Source organism: Pelodiscus sinensis, chromosome 18 (genome assembly GCF_052426305.1).
Source record: "Pelodiscus sinensis isolate ZL-2025 chromosome 18, ASM5242630v1, whole genome shotgun sequence".
Taxonomy (NCBI): domain Eukaryota; kingdom Metazoa; phylum Chordata; order Testudines; family Trionychidae; genus Pelodiscus; species Pelodiscus sinensis.
In genome coordinates, this window is record NC_143069.1 from 29265476 (window position 1) to 29287440 (window position 21965).

Below are 21965 nucleotides of genomic sequence, written 5' to 3' on the forward strand. Positions count from 1 at the left end.
GCGCTGTGGGGCAGAAGCGCCGAGGGAGGACGCCACTCCCCCACTTTTCTATTGTTTCCCAGCTGGCTGGGAAGCGCTGGGCTGTGCCGCGGGGGTCAGGCCGCCCCACTGGCCAGGCTGGCTCCATTGGGTGCAGTCTCTGGCACGGTGGGCGCTGTCCTTCCTGGGCCTGGAGGAGCCGTGAGCACCAACAGGTGGGTGCTGTGCTGCTGGTGGAAGGTTGGCTGTGGGCGTCTCCTGGCTGCACAACCTCTGTCAGTAGCACACTCGGCCGTGCCCCCCAGCTACCCATGCAGCGACAGCAGGGACAGCCCCACGGGGTGTTCCTGTGCTCCAGAGCCAGCCCAGCCAGCCCAGCCCCGCTCCGTCGCCATGGGAACACGGGGGCTGCTCTGAGGTACGATTGTCACCCTGTGGTGTCAGCGCAGTGCAGCCAGGGCCTGGGACGTGTGAACTTCCCTTCCCTTGCCAAGACGGCTGTTTGTGGTGTCTCCGTACCCACAGGGCGAGACATTTGTTTCCTTTCGCCTTCCCCCTCTTAATTTTTTATTAGTCGTTTAATAAATTGTGTTTGCCCTGAGCTCTGTGTAAAGAGCTGTGGCCGGGGAGCATCCGGAGCACAGAGACCGCCCCAGGCTGGGACACCCTGCCCCTGTGCTCAGTGACCACGACAAGACTGGGGGAGCCCGGGCCCAGCCTTGCTGGGGTTACGAGGGCTCTCTTGCATGGGAGGGGGGGAGGGGAGCCTTCAAGGTCAGGGAGGTGTCTGGGCAAAGGCAGTGGAGTAAGGACGGGACCCTCCATGGACGGGGTTGCTGCCGGAGCCCGCCGTGGACAGAGGCTGCTTCTTAGCAGCCTCACCTGCCTGCCTCGTGCTGCTGCTTTCGATACCGGCTCCTGCTTCCCCGCTGCCTTGCTGCCTCTAATACAGGTGCCGGCTCCTTTCGCCCTCATCCTGGCCTCCTACGTCCGCATCGTGGTCACTGTGGCCCATCTGCGCTCTGCCCAAGGCCTGCGCAAGGCTCTCTCCACCTGCGGCTCCCGCCTGACCATGGCGATGCTTTTCTACAGTGCTATGGCCTGGCTCTACTTCCATCAGGCCCCCAGCTATGCCCAGGAGTGTGTCCAGCTGGTGGTCGTCTTCTGCACTGCGGTGGCTCCTGCTCTGACCCCCTCACCTACAGCCTGAGGAACAAGGAGGTGGGCGCAGCTCTGTGGAGGGCAGGGAGGAAGGTCCTGGCTTGGGGCACGTCAGTCCAGCCCGAGGTGCCATTGCTGCACTGGGAAGGGACTTGCCACCCAAGCAGTGTCTGGGGAGCTGTCCCCCTCCAGTCCAGAGGAGCCAGAGGGCCAGGCAAACCAGGCGTATGCCCAGGGTGCCATCGCTCGGGGGCATGGCAAGGAACTTGGACTTCCCCTCTCTAGCTGTGCTGAGACTCCATTTGGCTGCAGCACACTCCAGACTCCTCTCTGGCTGCTCTCTGACCCTCCCCAGCACTGGGCTGGCCCGGCTTCTCCCCCACCCTGCCCCTCCTCTGTGCCCACTTGCTACTCTGCATAGCTCCAACCCCACTTCCCCCCGACCTCGAGCAGCACAGACCATCCCTGGCAGCGCAGCACCCTGGCCTACCCCGGCCCACCATCCCTGCAGCCTCATTCTGATCAGAGGGGATGCTGGGCCATCCTTGGGATTTCTGGGGCTCTAGGCAGTCCTATTCCACTGGGCTCCTATGCCCGGTGTCAGCCCGGAGAGGGGGAAGCGGGAGAGAATGGTTTCTTGAGCTGTGATTTTACAATCAGAGAATCCTAGCACACTAGAAGAGGAAGGGGCTTCAAGAGGCCATTAAGGCCAGTCCTCTGCCCTCATGGCAGGACCAAGCACCTGACAGGTGTCTGTCCTGCCTGCTCTTAAATATCTCCAGTGATGGAGATCCCACAGCCTCCCTAGGCAAAGAGTTGCCTCGTTTCCATACTGGGAGCTGAACCCGGGTGAAACCCAGGCAGCCTAACCACTAGAACACAAAAGCAGATTATTAACTCAGGTCCTGTCGACACCCACAGTAAATTCAGAAACGGACCCTATAAACCTGGGGCTTGGCAAATGCCTTGTGAAATGTCACAGGTTCCGTGTAGGGATGCACCAGTGCAGCCGATTAACCTGTAAGCGAAAGCGTGGAAGTTAATGCTATAGACGACATGCATGTCCCTCCCCGCTTGCTAATACATTTTTTAGCAGATTGGCCAGCAGCCCGGCTCAGTCCTGGCTTGTGCTGGGTCTGGGACGTACCCCTGCTGCGGCTCTGCATTTAAAGTGTATTAGGAGCTGGGTGGGCAGGCAGCCCAGCTCAGTTCCAGCTCACATTGGGTCTGGGAGCTCAGATTCCCCCTAGACAGGGGCCGCGGCCACCCTGCACTGCTGCCTCTTTATCAGAGGCAGCAGTGTGGGGTGACAGAGAGCTGGTCTGCGAGGGGAGCTGGTGTTTAAACTGGCTCCCCTCATGGACCAGCTCCTGTCTGGTACTCTGAGATGCAGCCTCTGATGCAGAGGCAGCAGCGTGGGCTGGCAGGAGGCTTCCCTGAAGTGCGTCTGGCAGGACAGAAAACCTACCACAGTCCCTCCATCACTGAGCCCAGGGTGAGCCAGAGTTGAGCAGAAGAGTGGACCCACTGGCTGAATCTTTAGACAGGGCTTTCTAAGAACCATCTCAAAGGCTTCCACCACATCTCTGACCATGCAGAGGAGAGTGGGGAGGGGAAAAATCCCAAAATGCATCTCGGCCATTTTGCTTCTGAGGGGTGCTGGAAAACTCTCCTGACCCTGCAATCTAAGTCCTGGAGCATGAGAATGGATTGAAAGGGCGGGGGGAGGGGAGGAGACAGAAATAAACAGGGCAGTTTCTTAGATTTACAGGTGCTCCAGGTTTGATGGGCCCCCATGCCCGCCCCCACCTTGCCAGGCTGTAGCACTTCCCCCACAATCAGCATCAAAGAGGGGCATTTACAGAGATGGGTCATTTCACAGCCGCCTCAGCCAGATGGAACCAAGGTGGTCGGCCAGTCTGAGCTCTTCAGCCCAGAGCCATGCCCCCAGATATTTTCCCCAGCAGATCCTTTAGGAAAACTTCCCTGGCTGGGAAATGGGCTAGGATGAGGAAGCTACCTGGCCCCTTTGGACAACTGTTCGGTGGTTAATTCCCCATGGGGGAGCACGGGAGGGATAATTCAAAGTTTCCACCCGTGTCCCAGTATAAATGTTTGTCCCACTTCAACTCCCCTTCCCCATCTGTCCAAGGAGGCAGGGCGAGGGTCCCCGCTCCACCATGTGTGGGAGCAACGCTGGGCCAGCTTGGGAATCGGCTGTACTATTTTCTAAGATGCCTGTGTGTGCCTTAGTTTCCTCCATGGGTTACACTGTAGGATGAGCACATGTCTGTCTCACAGTCCAGGTCAATGACTCCCATGCACCCAATCTCTGTGCACGGGAGTTTTGAGAGTCTTAACAATGCCAGACATTTCACTGAGCTCGGTGTTCACACTGGGTTCCCTAGCGTGGGACAGACTCCCTAGCGTGGGACAGACATCCTATTAATTACCCCAAACGCCCACTGTAACCACCCAGCTGCTCCTCCTCTGCCCCTGGCTCCTCTCTCCAATGGACCCGGCTGCTAATGAGGCCCAGAGGGTATGGAAGCATTGCTGGTAATTAATACACTGGGAACGGATCAAAGAGGGGAGCAGGGGTGTATCCCACAGGAGGGTCATGCTGCCTTCCCGTCTCTGTCTGCTCCCGCCAGACCCACGCCTGGTGCTTTAGCTTCCCGCTGCTCCCTTAGGTCAAAAACTTTGGCCAAAGTCCTTGGAACATGCCAAACTGACTCCCAAGACAGGCCCGTTCCTCGCAGACCTGAGAAACTCACTGCACCACGTCTGGCAGGATGTTCCTGTGGGGACCTGTGAGACTGTGACCCAGTGGAGACTTTAGTTATGGGTTTCATAGGATGCCCCAGGGTGCCTGAGTTTCCCCTTTTCTATCCAGTGTGTGTGTGTGTGGGGGAGACAGGACTGAGTTTGCTTTTCGGAAAGGTGGCAAGCCGGTAGGGTGCACTCATGTCAGAGAGAAGAGGAGAGTTATGACAGCATCTGTCTACATGGCAGGTTAGTGCAGGGTTAGTAGAAGTGGAATGAGGAGAGACTGGGTTTGTTACTCCAGGGCTTGAGTGTCTACCCTCATTGGTAATCCCCGGAATTGTGGGACACTGGATCCCAATTGGCAGTGCCGCCATCCACGCTGTATTACACCCGCCTGCATCCAATCAGCCTTAATCCAGGTTTCCAGCCCCCTCCCAAAACTGACCCACTCCCAGACTCCATGGGCCAGGGGACAAAAGGAGTCAGGGTGCTGGGATACTTTTGGTAGACTCCCCAATAGAGCCGTGTCTACACGGTAAAAACTGGGGCCTAGACCCTGACCCCCAGCTTGCGGCACCCCCCGTAGGGTCCTGGGACCATAGAGTGTCCCCTCAGTTCTCCAACTAGTGGTGCCTTCACTCTGCTTTGCTGTGTGAGCCACCACTCCTGGTCTGCTCACATACAGCTGTTAGCATGTAAATGCTCCCTCCCCCATTGGGCTAGACTGACTACAGTGCACCAGCCACCCAGGAATGACACTGAAGAGAGACACTGGCAAATTCCCAGTCCCCAGCATTGTACGTTGTTCCTGGCCTGGCATCATTTTGGACAACACGAGCTCATGGATAGCCCAACATTTCATTAATAGAAAACAAGAAGCAGAAAGTGTTCACATGACTTTTCTTTCTAGACACTCACCAGTCTAAATCTAAATGTAGAAGATGACTCAGCAGTGTCTTAAAGTAGCATACGATGTTACACGTTTTTTAAGAGGATTTTAATGTTCAGCAAATTATGAGTTTTTGAATGATATTGCACTGGGCAAACTTGGTACAACTATTGTCATAGTCTTGAAAAAGGGATGAACGTAAGGGTCCAGACTGTCACACTGAGTACAATTTGTAGACAAAAAGTGGTGAGGTGTGTGCTTGTCTATGAGTCCTAGGTTTTCCCTGAAGTATAGACATTCCCTAAGAAAAGGAGAGAATCCAACCGGGGCCAACAAGACCTGTAGTTTTCAGTCTGTCGGTGGTTGACCCCTACTGGATCGCAGACTATGTCCAGGATTTCCAAAGGGGTCTGCACCTCCATTTGAAATGTTGTAGGTGTCTGCAAATGAAAAAAGGTTGAAGAACCATTGGGCTAGACAATGTCATCTCTGGTGACGCACAGATCAGCCACTGACCAGGCAACACAGCCCCCAGCGCTTGCCACCGCTGGCCAAGCCGCACAGCTCCTGCAGCCCCAGGGTGACCCCAGGGAGAAGCCAGCAAGTGGGAATACCACATCGGCCAGTTCTGGGGAGAAGCCAGCGGGCAGGCAGCATAGCTACCACCCCCCCCCCCGGGCCAGCTCCAGGGAGAAGATGCCAGCCACCCCCATTTCCTGCTCTGAGCACCCTACTCATGCTCTGACTCCTGCACTCTCATCCCCAGCCCTGAGTCCCTCCTCACACCCCAACTCTGACCCCCCTGCAACTTCCCCATACCCTGCAAGCCTCCTTCTCTTAGGCCCTCCTCAAACCCTCACCCTGATTCCTGCACCTCCAGTCTCCGTCCCTGACCCCCCACAGCGCCAAGCTCCTGACCTGGAGAATCTGAGCAACAGCTGGTAAGTCTTCTAGTGGATTAATATTGACAGTCCCATCCTGGCTAATTCCCATCACTGGACTTATCCCCCAGGAGTATCTCTTTTCTGTTTGGAGCTGGGTTCTAGTCCTGAGTTCCACAACATCCTCTGGCAGTGAGTTTCACAGGTTAACTGCATGCCCACACATTCAAAAGTGCTGGGACAAGGCATGTCACTGCAGGCTGGTACTACTCCTGGCTACCAATGATGACAAAAATTTAAGGTTAGCTTGGCAGAGTGTATGGAAAGGCTTCATTCCCTGAGGAAAATTCCTTGGTGAGGGGGTTTTATGCACATTTGGATCGTGGTTCTTGAGGACCCAGTCGGCTCCACAAGAACTAGGTTCCAATGATTTGATCTTTGGGAGAAGAGGGAAAATATCTTCATTAACCAGGGCAGAAACTATTGAGAAGGCGAGATTTGTGATCTGTGGTTCTCCTTTTGGCACAGACCTTTGAGACAGAGGAGACCTGGAATTTCTGAGTGTTGTCAGCATACGCAGACTAGATGGACTCCTCTTTGTTTCTGCAGACACAGGCTAACATGGTTACCCCTCTGAGACGTGAGTCAGTGACTGGCTGCCATAGAATGGTCTGTGGGAGACCTCCCAAAGATGACAGGAGTTTATGGACCTTGGAGACCCCCCCCCCCATCTCCTAGCCTTGGAGTGGTTGGGTTGATCACTAATGAATGTTTTCTCAGTCACTGTCTCCTGGGTTTTAATTAAGGCCGGCTCTGCTGCCCCCGGGGCCTGCTTTCTGGGATTCATCTTTGTATAAGAGCGGCCGTTCCTCGGCAGATGCCGGGGGAAGGTGGACACCATGTGTCCCTCTCTAAACTGAGGCTGGGTATGAGGGTTTGTGTTGGGGAAATGGCAGGGGAGCGGCTGGGATATCAATGCCAACTGGATGGGAGGAGGGGTGGAGAAACTAGTAGAAAAGGCCTGGGAAAATGGGGGAACAGGATAGTATGGAAAAACCCCTACATCTTCTACAGCCCTCTGGTCCTCAACCTACCAGTGTCTGGCTCTGATGAGAAAGACGTTCCCCACCTCCATTCACATCTGACAGTCCCTGACTCACTCCTGCCCACTCCATCTCCACCCTCATGTGTTGTCCTGTCTAGCCAGGTGCTTTGACGGTGCCAGGGTGCACCGGTGAGTCCCTGCTCAGCATGCGGAACGGAATCTGATGCCTGAAACTTCGTCCACCTCATCACCTTCTCCAAGAGCATCAATGACTGGGAGAGATGACAAGACTGAATCTATGAGATCAAAATGAGAACTCAGAGTGGGGACATGTTTCGCTCCCAACTCACTGAAAAGGTCAGTGAAAAATGAAGCCTTTTCATCAAATGTTTCCCAGGTTCTTCATGGTCAGAAAGGCTGATTTCTCTCACTACCCTCCTGCAACAGTAATTAATGCGCTGAATACTCTGTGGAGCCTCTGCATTCATTGCAAAAGTTCTGCATGATAGTGGCCTCACTGAGGGACCCATCTGGTGGGCAATTTCTGACTTTTCCAGGTGGGGATTTTCCAAAGGAAAGGTTGAGTTTGATAAGGGAAACTCAGAGCCCTTAGCTGGCCATTGGCAATTTCTCATGAGTGATGTAAGATGACAAGGAAATTTGTGTGTGGATGACAAGGACATTTTCTTAAGGGCTAGGCAGGAGGAAACACCCTCCGGCTGTAAGTGAAAGCTGACAATCAGCCTGGGGATAAAGTCCCTGAATGTAATTAACAATGGGCACAATCAACCAATGGGTGTGGTAGATCACACCTGACAATTATTCAGATGACACGGGAGGCACGTCTAAAAGAGCCATGCTAGAAAGGAAAGGAGGGACGAGCTCTAGACTTGGCTCTCAGCCTTTCCAGGTGAGCACCTCTTTCAGGAGGGCCACTTGTCTTGTCTCCCTCTTAAGTGTCACCTCATTTAAATACTACTTGCATATGAAACTAGATGTAAAAAAATACAAACGTGCCACACTTGCTGGTACCATTTTTACTAGATAATTATAAAATCAATCAGGTGGAATATAAGCATCGCACTTGCATTTCAGAGCTTTGTGTGTAGAGCAGCATAAACAAGGTGCTGTATGAAATGTTAGTTTGTACTGACTTCTCCAGGGCTTTTCATGGAGCCCGTTGTAAAACCAGGCCGGTATCTAGATGGGTTGATGAACCCCCTGGAAGACCTCTGTGCATTCCCAGAGGGGCACAGCCTCCTGGTTGAAGGGCTAGAGTCTATGAATCTATGAGAGAAGATTTCAAAAGACCAGATGGAAAAATTCACTGGACAAGAACAGACTCACAACCCAGCAGTGTCACAGGACATCTCTACGGGGACATGAAGGCAAATTCTGGTTATGCGAAGCAAAGAAAGTTCCCAGCCTTTTGAAGCTGTGCCCTGCTTATAGATCTGTCCTTGTGGTCTGTAATAAACTTGATAAGTCTGAAGGACAGACGCTGACCAAGGTCCTGGGGTGATCTCTGGGAAGCTTTGTAGCGTGTCTTTTTTGCTTTAAGATACTTTTCCTCAGTTCACCTTACAACTAGAATCACTGAAAGGTAGGGCTGGAAGGGCTCTCGATTGTTAGAGGTCTGGTGGGGGACCAGAAGGAGTAAGAAGAAAGTCATTCAGAATCCATCCCCAACCCAGGACAGTAACACATGCTGGGAAGGCAGGTACAAGAATCTAGCAATGTTCCTTCCTGACATTCAGAGCGAGAGATTTCACACAACCCTGAAGCATGAGGCTTAATATCCCTTCCGTGGTGTTTAATCAATCTGAGCAAGTCTGACCCTGGATCTTCCTTTTACCTATGGAAATGTCCAGTCCCTCTTTGAATCTTACTAGGTTTTAGCCTCAGTGCCATCGTGTGGCAATGAGTTCCACATTCCCTGAGTTCATGAGTCTCTATTTGAATATCCCACTGTTGTTTCATGGGCTTTTTCCCTGTTTCTGTGCCATGCAACAGACAGGACAGAATCCCATTCTTTAATCAACCCTAATCTTTCCTTTCTCTCATCACAGGAGACTTGTCCCAGAGCCTGACGTAGCCCCAAATCCCTGCATTCCTCCTGTGGGGCTGAGGAGGTTTCGCCCAGGGCATCAGAGAGAGTGAGTGTGTTTTCAAAGTGGTACATAGTCCCCTCTTCATTAGCTTGAAGATGAACGAAGCACACTGAGCCCCTCTCAGGGAGGTTTTCCGGATGTGCTGTGTAGCCGCGGCGCCTGCCTGGAGAGACGCAGGGCTTGTCGCACTGTGACTCTCAGGAACTTTTCCCTGTTCTTGCTGTATCTTGGTCCAGCCTCACAATGGAGAATACCTGGCAATTCAACCCAGTGAAACTGCTGTGTCAAAGGCTAATGCTCTGGGCTGTGTTAACAGGAGCGATTGTGAAAGTAGAAAGAATTATATTGTAAGAAAAAGATGAATTATACTGTAATAATAAAATAAGGTCAAGAAATACTGTTTATCTCTTTACAGGAAAGAGAAGATTATGTTAATGTTGTTTGTAGGTATGCAGGATAGATCAGAGTGAAACTAGGTTGTCTGGGACACCAGGAAAAGGAACATTAGGTGTTAGACAGAAATTAATTGAGATAACCAGGGAGATATGGACAGGAGATTGCTGTGCGCTTGATGTGGAAATGAAGATACTTGATTAGTCTCATGCTAATCATGTGAGTTTTGCCTTCTTTTTTGATCATGTTAATTTTGCTTTCTTTTGTCTGTATAAATCAAGGGGTTTGAGCCTTCTATGGTACTCACGTTTTCTGGGTGTATTAGCAGAGTGGCTTTGCTAATAAACAGAGTTGTCTGACAAATTTGTGAGTCCTGTGTCTGACTTTGACACCAACAATGGAGAATACCTGGCAATTCAACCCAGTGAAACTGCTGTGTCAAAGTCTAATGCTCTGGGCTGTTTTAACAGGAGCGCTGTGGGTCAGACTCGGGATGTAGCTTTCCCGCTCCATTTAGCACTAGTGAGGTCTCAGCAGGAGCCCTGAATCCAGTTCTGGGCACTGCACTTCTAGAAAGATGGGGTCAAGCCTGAGGGTATGTCTACACTACCCCGCTAGTTCGAACTAGCAGGGTAATGTAGGCATACCGCACTTGCAAATGAAGCCCAGGATTTGAATTTCCCGGGCTTCATTTGCATAAGCGGGGAGATGCCATTTTTAAAACCCCGCTGGTTCGAGCCCCGTGTAGCCGCGCTGCACGGGGTTAGAACCAGCGGGGTTTTAAAAATGGCGGCTCCCCACTTATGAAAATGAAACCCGGGAAATTCAAATCCCGGGCTTCATTTGCAAGTGCAGTATGCCTACATTACCCTCCTAGTTCGAACTAGGAGGGTAGTGTAGACATACCCTGAGAGAGTCCAGAGGAGAGCAACAGGCATGAGGAAAGAGTTAGAAAACCTGACCCAGGATACATGGTTTAAAACACAGGGCAGGGCTAGTCCTGAGAAAAAAACAATCTGCACATTTGTTATGGGCTGCTATAACAAAGAAGGAGCTCACTTGTTCTCCAGCTCCATCTGCAGCAAGAGATGGTTAGGAGAGGTTAGGAAAAACGTTCTAACTCTGATGCGAGTTGAACTTGAAAGCCAGATTCCAGTGGAGGATGTGGGATGTCTAGTGAGTGGAGGTTTCTAAGGAGAGGCTGGACAAACAGCTGTCTGCTCTGTCAATTGTTTGGGTGAAGGGCTCTGGAGGCAGAAGCTAGACAAACACAGAGGAGACAGAAGGCATATATTCTTACCAGTGAAGGCCAGTAAACAATACCAGAAATCAGTGAGGGTTGGCTGCAGTCTCTAAGGTGGGACAGATTTAAATCAATATCCACAGAATGCTGGCAAAATTGATCAGTATGTTACATCACTGCTGACACGTTTCTCCTCCCCACTCAGGTGCTGTAGCCCCTTGCCATGGACGAGGCCAACTGGACGTCCATCTCTGAGTTCGTGTTCTCAGGTGTGTCCGACCGGCAGGTACTGCAGCCTCTGATCTTTGCAGGGTTGTTGGCCACCTATCTGGTGAATGTAATTGGCAACTCCATGCTGCTGGTGCTGATGTGGGTCACCCCTCAGCTCCGCACCCCCATGTATTTCCTCCTCAGCCAGCTGGCCTTTGTGGACATGTGCATGGTCTCTGTCATCCTGCCCCAGGCCCTGGTGCATATTCTGACCCAGCACCGGACCATCTCCTTCACTGGGTGCATGGTCCAGCTCTTCATCTGGCTGTCTATGGGAAACATGGAGGGCTACCTGCTGGCTGCCATGGCCTACGACCGCTACGTGGCCGTATGCGACCCTCTGCGTTACACCGCCGTAGTGACGCGGTCCCTGTGCCTCAAGATGGTGGCTGGCTCCTGGGTCTTGGTGCTTCTTCATGCCCTGATGGACACCGTCATGGCTGCCCGGCTGCGCTACTGTGGCAACCGCCTGCAGCATTTCTTCTGTGACCTGCCGCCCCTTCTGGTCCTCTCTTGCACTCGGCCCATCACCATCGAGTTGGTGAACTACACCGAGGGCGTCCTGGTGGTTCTGGCCCCTTTTGCCTTCATCCTGGCCTCCTACATCCACATCGGGGTTGCTGTGGCCCGCCTGCGCTCTGCCCAAGGCCTGCGCAAGGCCCTTGTCACCTGCGGCTCCCACCTGACCGTGGTGATACTTTTCTATGGCACTACGACTTCACCCTACATCTACCCAGACTCCAGTGATACCCAGGAGAAGGACCGGGTGGCGGCCGTCTTCTACACCGCTGTGGCGCCTGCCCTGAATCCCCTCATCTACAGCCTGAGGAACAAGGACGTGGCTGCGGCCCTGAGGAGGGCGAGGAGGAAGGTCCTGGCTTGGGGCCAATGAGACCAGCCTGGGGCTCCATTGCTGCATGGACAGAATTACACAGATTGCTTCTTCGGGCTCTGTCCTTCCACACAAGAGGTGCCTGAGAACCTTCCCATTTAGCTCTACCAGGACACCTGGATCCTTTTCTCCTCAGAGATGAGGCTGGTGAAACTAACAAATATGGGCTACGTCTACACTGGCACCTTTTTCCGGAAATGCTTAAAACGGAATAGTTTTCCGTTATAAGTATTTCCGAAAAAAGAGCGTCTACATTGGCAGGATGCTTTTCCGGAAAACACTACTGGGCTGTCTACACTGGCCCTTTTCCGGAACAGTTTTTCCGGAAAAAGACTTTTGCCCGAACGGGAGCAGCATAGTTTTTCCGGAAAAACACTGACAACTTTACAGTAGATCATCATTGCTTTTCCGGAAAAGCAAGCGGCCAGTGTAGACAGCTGGCAAGTTATTCTGGAAAAGCGGCTGCTTTTCCAGAATAAGTGGCCCAGTGTAGATACAGCCATGAAGAGCAGCAGGGACACCCACAACTACACATGACTGAGTCTTTTCATATAAAATATGTTTTCAAGGGCCATGCCTGATCAGCCCCAAGGTTTATTGTTATTTACATAGAATCTCTGGGCTGAACGAGTCTAAGGTGTGAGCATAAAAACATAAAAGCAGCCAGATTGGGTGAGATCAATCGTCCACCTAGCCCAGCATCCTGTCTCCCAACAGTAGCCAACACTAAGTACTCCAGAGGGAATGAACAGAACAGGGAATTATCAAGTGATGCATCCCATGCCACCCATTCCCAGCTTTCTGCCCATCCTAGTTAACAGCCACTGAGGGACCTATCGTCCAGGAATGTATCTAGTTCTTGTTTGTTTCCTGTTATAATCTTGGCCTTCACAACATCCTCTGGCAAGGAGTTCCACAAGTTGGCTGTGAGCTGTCTAAAAAAAAATCCTTCATTTTAGACCTACTACCTGTTAACTTATCATAGAATCATAGAATCATAGAACCATAGAGCTGGAAGAGTCCTCAGAAGGTCATCAAGTCCAGCCCCCTGCTCTAGGCAGGACCAATCCCAACTAAATCAACCTGGCTAGGGCTTTCTCAAGATGAGACTTAAACACCTCTAGGGATGGAGATTACACTACTGCCCTACTGCCCTAGGTAACCAATTCCAGTGTTTTACCACCCTCCTAGGGAAACAGTTTTTCCTAATATCCAACCTAGACCTCTCCCACCGTAACTTGAGACCATTGCCCCTTGTTCTGCCATCTGTCACTACTGAGAACAGCCTCTCTCCATCCTCTTTGATCCTCCCTTCGGGAAGTTGAAGGCTGCTATCAAATCCCCCCTCACTCTTCTCTTCTGCAGACTAAACAGACTCAACTCCCTCAGCCTCTCCTCATAGGTCCTATGCTTCAGCCCCTACACTGGTTGCCCTCCACTGGACCCTCTCCAATGTGTCCACATCCTTTTTGTAGTGGGGGGCCCAGAACTGGACACAATACTCCAGATGTGGCCTCACCAGAGCCGAATAAAGGGGAATAATGACATCTCTGGATCTGCTGGCAATGCTCCTCCTAATGCAACCTAATATGCCATTAACCTTCTTGGCTACAAGGGCACACTGCTGAGTCATATCCAGCTTCTTATCCACTGTAACCCCCAGATCCTTTTCTGCAGAACTACTAATCAAGTGGTTGGTCCCCAGCCTGTAACAATGCTTGGTTTTCTTCCATCCCAAGTGCAGGACTCTGCACTTGTCCTTGTTGAACCTCATCAGATTTCTTGTGGCCCAATTCTCCAATTTGTCTAAGTCACTCTGGACCCTATCTCTGCCCTCAAGCGTATCTACCTCTCCCCCTAGCTTAGTGTCATCTGCAAACTTGCTGAGGGTGCAATCCATCCCCTCATCCAGGTCATTAATAAAGATGTTGAACAAAACCGGTCCTAGAACCGAACCTTGGGGCACTACACTAGAAACCTACCGCCATCCTGATACCGAGCCGTTGATCCCTACCTGCTAGGCCCGGGCTTCTAGCCAGCTTTCTATCCATCTTACCGTCCCTTTATCCAATCCACATTCCCTTAACTTGCTGGCAAGAATATTGTGGGAGACCATATCAAAAGCCTTGCTAAAGTCAAGGTATATCACATCCACGGACTGTCTCATGTCCACAGAGCCAGTTACCTTGTCATAGAAGCTAATCAGATCAGGCCCTTTGTGAATCCATGCTGACTATTCCTGATCACTTTCCTCTCTTCCAAGTATCTCAAAATGGATTCCTTAAGAATCCCTTCCATGATTTTTCCAGGAACCGAGGTAAGACTGACCGGCCTATAGTTCCCTGGATCGTCCTTCTTCCCTTTTTTGAAGATGGGCTCTACATTTGCCTTTTTCCAATCATGCAGGATTTCTCCTGAGTTCCACGACTTTTCAAAGATAATGGTCAAAGGCTCCTCAATGACATTTGCCAACTTCTTCAGTACCCTCGGATGCATTAAGTCTGGACCCATGGATTTGTGTACGTTTAGCTTTTCTAAATAGTTCCTAACCTGTTCTTTACCCACCGAGGGCTGTCCATCTTCATCCCATTTTGCATCAGTTAGTGCATTAGTCCTGGAGCCAACCTTGTCTGAGAATACAGAGGTAAAAAAAGCATTGAGTACGTCAGCTTTCCCCAAAACTTCATTTTGTGACCCCTAGTTCATGCTGTGAGAAGTAAAGAAACCTTCCTTATTGACTTCCTCCACACTAGTCATGTGTTGATAAACATCTCTCTTCTCCCCTTAATTGTCTCTTTTCCAAGCAGAATGGTTTTAGTCTTCACTTCATGAGGAATCTGTTCCATACCTCTAGACATTTTGTTGCCCTTTTCTTTATCTTTAACAATTTCAATGTATCATCTTTGGGACGGGGCGACCACCCCTAACTGCCTTATCCAAGAAGTGGCATATCATTGATTTAAAAAGAGGCAACATGATATTGTCTCTCATATTGCTCTATTGACAAAGGGATTTGGGGTCTTGGGATGCTTTTGATGGACTCCCCAATGGGAGCAGAGTGCAATTTGCATAGCTTTTTCAGACAGAAAGGGGCGCTGTAGACCTAGCCTGATTGTGTCTTTGGTCCATCTTTGAATATAATCTCATGGGCTCTCCCCTTGTTGCTGTACCAGGCAACAGGGAGGACAAAATCCCCCAAGTTCTTTTCTCTGTCCCATTTCCATTGCATCATGGTCCCTCTTATGCTTTATATACCACTCAGCTCTCTATCCTCTCTGTACAGGAGACTTTTCTGGAGTCCGTTCAAGTGGGAGGGAGTTGTCCCCTTCTGCCTGATTGACCAGAGAGAGAACACGGTTCTCAGCCCTGCCACATCCCTAAGGGTATGTCTACACTACCCCGCTAGTTCGAACTAGGAGGGTAATGTAGGCATACCGCACTTGCAAATGAAGCCCGGGATTTGAATTTCCCGGGCTTCATTTGCATAAGTGGGGAGCCGCCATTTTTAAAACCCCGCTGGTTCGAACCCCGTGCAATGCGGCTACACGGGGCTCGAACTAGGTAGTTCGAACTAGGCTTCCTAGTTCGAACTACCATTACTCCTCATTTCACGAGGAGTAACGGTAGTTCGAACTAGGAAGCCTAGTTCGAACTATCTAGTTCGTGCCCTGTGTAGCCGCATTGCACGGGGTTAGAACCAGCGGGGTTTTAAAAATGGCGGCTCCCCGCTTATGCAAATGAAGCCCGGGAAATTCAAATCCCAGGCTTCATTTGCAAGTGCGGTATGCCTACATTACCCCGCTAGTTCGAACTAGCGGGGTAGTGTAGACATACCCTAACCTAGCACAAGTGTGACAGCTTAGGCTGTGCCATCCCTCTGGTAGGTCTCACTCCAGGCTCCCTATGCCCAGGACAGACATGATCACCTACTGGGGGAAGGCCATTTTATGCTAATGAAGCATAGGATATTTAAATCTCCACTTCATTAGCAATTTCGATATGTCTAATTTACATCCCTCTGGCGACAGAGGGATGTAGTCTAGACATACCGTAGGTTACCTTCCTCATCCAGTAAGGGCCCCACACCCACTCTGATCACCCTCTTATTGCTAACATGCCTGTAGAAACCTTTCTTGTTACCCTTCACGTCCCTTGCTAGCTGCAATCCTTTCTTCCTTTTGTCAGGATCCTGAAATCAACCATCTCATGATCACTGCTTCCCTGGTTGTCACCCACCTCTACTTCCCCTACTAGCTCTCCTCCCTGTTTGTGAGCAGCAGGTCAAGCTGTGCACGGAACTTTTCAAGATTGCAGGTCTGGATGGCAGATGGATGACTCAGGCCCTCTTAAGAGGAAGTCCCTGACTACCACCACCCATCTTCTTCTTTTGGGGGGTGGTGGTCATGGAACCCCCACCCCTAGGACTACGTATCTCATGTTTCTGGTAGATGATGTTCCCTTCTGATTTCTTCCCTAAGAGGTCCCTGCTAAAGCATTCTCTAACACAGGGATACCTGAGTTGGTCTTCTCATTCTAGAGGTTACATGCTGCCAGCTCTCTTCCTTATCTTGTACTGCCCTGTCTGGGTATGTCTACACTACAAAGTTAATTTGAACTAACAGCCGTTAGTTCGAATTAACTTTGATAGGCGCTATACATGCAAACCCGCTAGTTCGAACTTAATTCGAACTAGCAGAGCGCTTAATTCGAACTAAGTAAACCTCATTCCACGAGGACTAACGCCTAGTTCGAATTAAGTAGTTCGAATTAAGGGCTGTGTAGCCACTTAATTCAAACTAGTGGGAGGCTAGCCCTGCCCAGCTTTCCTTGGTGGCCATTCTGGGCACCACCAGGAAAACTCGTCTGCCCTCCTCCTGGCCCCGGAGCCCTTACAGGGTCACGGGCTGGCTACGGTGCCCGTGCCAGGTGCAAGCCTGCCAGCACCCAGCCAGCAGACCCTGAACCTGGCACGGCTCGAGCCAGCCACCCGCTGCCACCCAGCCCTCCGCCTCTTTCCGGGACCAGGCTGGCGGCTCCCGGGAGCCTGCCTGGGTCCACAAGAGGTGGGCGCCTGCCTGGTCTAGTGCGGACATCGTGGACCTCATCCACGACATCCGCACTAGGCACAGGAAAGTGGCCGTCTAGGGCAGGATAGCTGCCAGTCTGGCCACCCAGGATCAAGTGTGCATGAAAATCAGGGTGGTCCAGTGAGACCCCCCGACCCTGAGCCCTGAGCTTAGAATGGCCGTACTGGGTCAGACCATAGGTCCATCTAGCCCAACAGCCTGTCTGCCGACCGTGGCCAATACTAGGTACCCTGGAGGGGATGGACCGAAACAATGACCAAGCCATTTGTCTCATGCCATCCATCTCCAGCCTTCCACAAACAGAGGCCAGCGACACCATTTCTACCCCCTGGCTAATAGCACTCCATGGACCCAGCCTCCATGACTTTATCTCACTTCTCTTTAAACTCTGTTCTAGTTCTAGCCTTCACAGCCTCCTGCGGCAAGGAGTTCCACAGGTTGACTATTTGCTTTGTGAAGAAGAACTTTCTGTTATTAGTTTGAAGCCTGCTACCCATTCATTTCATTTGGTGTCCTCTATGGGAACTAATGAAGAACTTTTCTGTATGCACCCTCTCCATACCACTCATGCTTTTATAGACCTCTATCATATCCCCCCTCAGTCTCCTCTTTTCTAAGCTGAAAAGTCCCAGTCTGTTTAGCCTCTCTTTGTATGGGACCTGTTCCAAACCCCTGATCATTTTAGTTGCCCTCCCCTCTCCCACCATCTCTCTTCCCCTCTCCCACCTCCTTTTCCCAGTCTCCCCCAGTTTTGTTCAATAAAGAGAGTTTCTATTTTTGACCACACGTGTCCTTTATTTTGTACATCAGGAAGGGGGGCTAGGGAGGGGTAACTGGAAGGGGGTGAGGGAGGAATGGGGTACGAGCCCCCGATGGGGAGGACTGGGGTGGCTCTGCAGGCTCCTCGGGGTGGAAGCTCTCCTGCAGCCCTCCGATTACCCCCCCCCCCCCCGGATTGCAGCCTGCGTCAAGTGCAGCCGGGCTGATGGCCGAGTGCTGTGATGTGCCCAGTGTGGGCACTCAGGGCACTCCAAGCCAGGACTGCTTTGCAAGCAGGGAACCCCTGAGAACTGTCTGTCCGGGGTGGGAGTCGGGTCCCTTTAAACACAGCCCTCGGCTAGTCTGAGACAGCAGCTCCATGCTCTAAGTCCTACTCTGATGCCCTGCTGGCACTGCTTCCGGCCATCCTTAACCTCGGTTCAGGGTGCACTCAGTGTGGACATGCTAGTTTGAATTAGCAAAACGCTAATTCGAACTAGTTTTTAAGTCTAGATGCGCTAATTTGAATTAGCTTAGTTCGAATTAGTGCTGTAGTGTAGACATACCCTTTGGCTCTTCAGCCTGCTTTGCCTGCAGGATTAAACGCTGCCTTCTATCAGGGAAGTCTTCATCCTCTCTGATAGCACGTAGGGTCAATACTTGGGCCTCAAGTCCTGTAATTTTTTCTTTCAAAATGGCGACCAGCTTGCACTTAGTGCAAATGAAATCCCTTCTTTCTGCTGGGAGAAAGACAAACACAGCACATGCTGAGCAAGTAACAACAGCAGACCTATCACCATCCATACCTGCCTTCCTTCTGCGAGATTCCTCAGTTGTTATTAAATGCGTTCTTGAAGGGCAGCCACAGTACTCACTCCGTGGGGGAGGGGAGTGGTGGGAGGGCGTGAGGAAGCCCTTGTGCCATTTTGTTCCCTTAGCTCCTCTCCTGTTCTGCCCCATCCCATCCCATGTCCCCTCACATCCCAGCCCCTCCCCCTTCCTCTCCCATCGTGTGTTCCCTCACATCGCTGCCCCTTCCCCAGGGATCTTTGTTTGTCAGCCTCTCACTCCAGCTGGTACGTCTACATTTACTCCCTAGTTCGGAATAGGGATGAAAATATAGTGTACTGAAATAGCTAATGAAATGGGGATTTAAATATCCCACGCTTCATTAGCAAGATCTCGTCAAAACATGAGGAGTAACGTTAGTTTGTACCAAGGGCTTTGGTTCAAACTACCGCGTCCCGGCGTGCACTTCCTGGTTCGAATCAGCTGTGATACGAACTAACGCGCCAGGCGAGTTCTTGCTAGCGAAGCACGGGATATTTAAATCCTCACTTCATTAGCTATTTCGGTACACTACATTTGCATCCCTAGTCCGAACTTGGGAGCAAATGTAGACTTACCCAGAAGGGGAAGGGGTGATGAAGCCCTTGTGCCATTTTGTTCCCTTAGCTCCTCTCCTGTTCTGCCCCATCCCATCCCATGTCCCCTCACATCCCAGCCCCTCCCCCTTCCTCTCCCATCGTGTGTTCCCTCACATCGCTGCCCCTTCCCCAGGGATCTTTGTTTGTCAGCCTCTCACTCCAGCTGGGCTGGAGCGACCCCCGCCCACCCCCTCTTTAATTGATTTAACACTACATTTAACCAGTTAACCAATTAAACGGGATTTTTACATCCCTAATGAAAATTCTGTGTGGCTGTGCCAACCTGCCTTCCAGCGTAAGGCACAGGCTTAGCCTGGCAGATACAGCCCAAATCAGACAGCCTAGCAGTGTGAGCATGTCTCAGGGTGCTGATGAATCTCACGCTTCCCCATGGAGACATTTCCAGCTGCTGGCAGAGAAGGGTTTAACGATCTGACCCAGCAACGTGGGAAGGAAATGACCGTCTGTCATTGCTCTGGGGCTGGGCATGAGGAGTTTGGGATGCAGGCTGGGCTGGGAAGAGAGGACTAACCCAGCCCATTCCCACTACAGCAGCTTAGGTGAGAAGCGCCTCTCCATGGCTGCTGCAGCTTCAATGGGCACATCGGGGGGAGGGGGGCATATTCCCTGGTTGGGGCAGGTCCAGGTTCATCTGCCCCCTGCGCTCCCCAGCCAGTGTGAGGGATGCAGCAAACTGAGCACTTTCCCCTGGCTCCCTGAAAAAGGGGAGCAGCCAGCAATGGCCCTATATGAATGGGGAGGAACTTCAGACCCTGCACTGGTCTCCGTACAGGGTGTTTGGGGGTGGAAGGCTTGAGGCTAGTGCAGTCCTACATGGGAAGGGGCAGCCAGCCCTTTCCATCTGCCTGGTGATTTTGTCTCTTTTCTGTATAGTTTGATGGGATCTCATTCCAGGCACGTCCCATTGTCCAGACTTGCTTAAAGTTATGGTCAGAGGAAGCTGCCTCCTGAACTTGGTGGTCCTAGCTCTTACTGTTTGGGAGGAGTCCTTGAACAAATGGACAGACAGACTCACAGACAGACAAACTCTCCTCCCAAGTCTACAACAGGAAACTGCTTCTTCAAATGAAAAGTTTTGGAGGGCTTACAGTTAAATTCCATTTGTAAACCCAGAGGGGACCTTGAGGGTACGTCTAGACTACAGGCTTTTCTCGACAGAGGCTTTGTTGACAGATAGGCTGTGTCTAGATTACATGCCTCCATCGACGGAGGCATGTAGATTAGACAGATAGGCAAAGGGAAATGAAGCTGCTATTTAAATTTAAATGGCTGCCCCACTCTGCTGATCAGCTGTTTGTCGGCAGTTCGGGGCAGTCTGGACGCGCCACGGTTGACAAGGAAGCCTTTGTCGATCAGCGCAGGTATGCCTCGTGAAACCAGGCTTACCTGCGCCGATTGACAAAGGCTTCCTTGTCGACCGCGGCGCATCCAGACTGCCCCGATCTGCTGACAAACAGCTGATCAGCTGTTTGTCAGCTCAGCATGGCAGCCATTTAAATTTAAATGAAGCAGCGATTATTTAAATCGCCGTTTCATTTCCCTTTTTTGAATAAACTAATCTACATGCCTCCGTCGATGGAGACATGTAGTTTAGACGAACCCTTACTGTCGACAAAGCTTCTGTCAACAAAGTGCATCTAGACTACAGCCTGTTCTGTCCACAAAGCAATAGTGTAGGATAGTGTAGATGCAATAACGCCTTCTGTTGACAGAACTCAATCGACAAAAGGCGTTATTCCTGTAGAATGAGGTTTACCACCGTCGACAAAACTGCCAAGTTCTGTCGATGTTATGTCAAAAGAACTCAGCGGTAGTGTAGATGCAGGTATAGTTTTGTTGACAAAAGTCCACTTTTGTCGACAAAACCCTTTAGTCTAGACACACCCTGAGTTCTGAGCTCTGTTTTACTTCTCCAGCAAAACACAGCAATGAGTGGAGTTCCAAGCATGAGACTACTGAATACTTTTATTCCTCCCCAACCTTCTGTCCTCCAAACTACATCCTGATATTTACCCAGAAAATTAATTATTTTTCCCACCAAAAAAATAAATTAAAACAAAACAAAAGGTCCTGAACCTTTTGTTAAGGTTAGATGGAGGGAATGAGTTGTAACAGTTAATCCGAACTATGGATTTAGTTCAGATTAACTTTAAACTGTTGCATGTAGCCGCGGGCAGTTCGTTTGGACTATGGGGGATTTAAAAATGGTGGCCGGATGAGAACATGCAAATAAAGCCCGGGATATTTAAATCCCGGGCTTCATTTGCAACTCTGATAGCCTGATTTGCCTAAGTAGCTCGAATTAATGAGCTAGTGTAGACATACCCCATGAATGTATCTAGTTCTCTTTTAAATGCTGTTATAGTCCTAGCTTTCACAACCTCCTCAGGCAAGGAGTTCCAAAGCTTGACTATGCGCTGTGTGAACAAGAACTTTCTTTTATTTCTTTGAAACCTGTTGCCCATTAGTTTCATTTGGTGGCCCCTACTTCTTATATTATGGGAACAAGTAAATAACTTTTCCTTATTCACTTTGGGTATGTCTACACTACCCTCCTATTTCGAAATAGGAGGGTAATGTAGGCATACCGCAATTGCAAATGAAGCCCGGGATTTGAATTTCCCGGGCTTCATTTGCATAATCGGGGCGCCGCCATTTTTAAAACCCCGCTCGTTCGAACCCCGTGCAGTGCGGCTACATGGGGCACGAACTAGGTAGTTCGAACTAGGCTTCCTAGTTCGAACTACCGTTATTCCTCGTGAAATTCAAATCCCGGGCTTCATTTGCAATTGCAGTATGCCTACATTACCCTCCTAGTTCGAACTAGGAGGGTAGTGTAGACATACCCTCACTCCACACCACTCATGATTTTATAGACCTCTATCATATCCCCCCTTAGTTTCCTCTTTTTTAAACTGAAAAGTCCCAATCTCTTTAATCTTTCCTTATATAGTACCCATTCTAAACCCCTAATCATTTTAGTTGCCCTTCTCTGAAACTTTTCTAATGTCAGTGTATCTTTTTTTAGATGAGAAGAC

The 21965-nt window shown here is 50.7% G+C and overlaps 2 protein-coding genes across 2 annotated transcripts in view; one reads left to right on the forward strand and one right to left on the reverse strand.

Moving 5' to 3' along the window:
- The window catches only part of LOC142823756 (alpha-1B-glycoprotein-like), a 415238-nt gene that overhangs the window by 31326 nt on the left and 361947 nt on the right, over positions 1–21965 (reverse strand). The window lies entirely within an intron of this gene.
- LOC102451963 (olfactory receptor 1f45-like) lies at positions 10695–11633 on the forward strand. The gene has a single exon (XM_006116614.4). It carries the CDS (start codon positions 10695–10697, stop codon positions 11631–11633), a length of 939 nt encoding a protein of 312 aa, XP_006116676.4.

Excerpts from the sequence above, each read along its gene's own strand:
- LOC102451963 (XM_006116614.4), top strand. The coding sequence starts at position 10,695 with ATGGACGAGGCCAACTGGACGTCCATCTCTGAGTTCGTGTTCTCAGGT.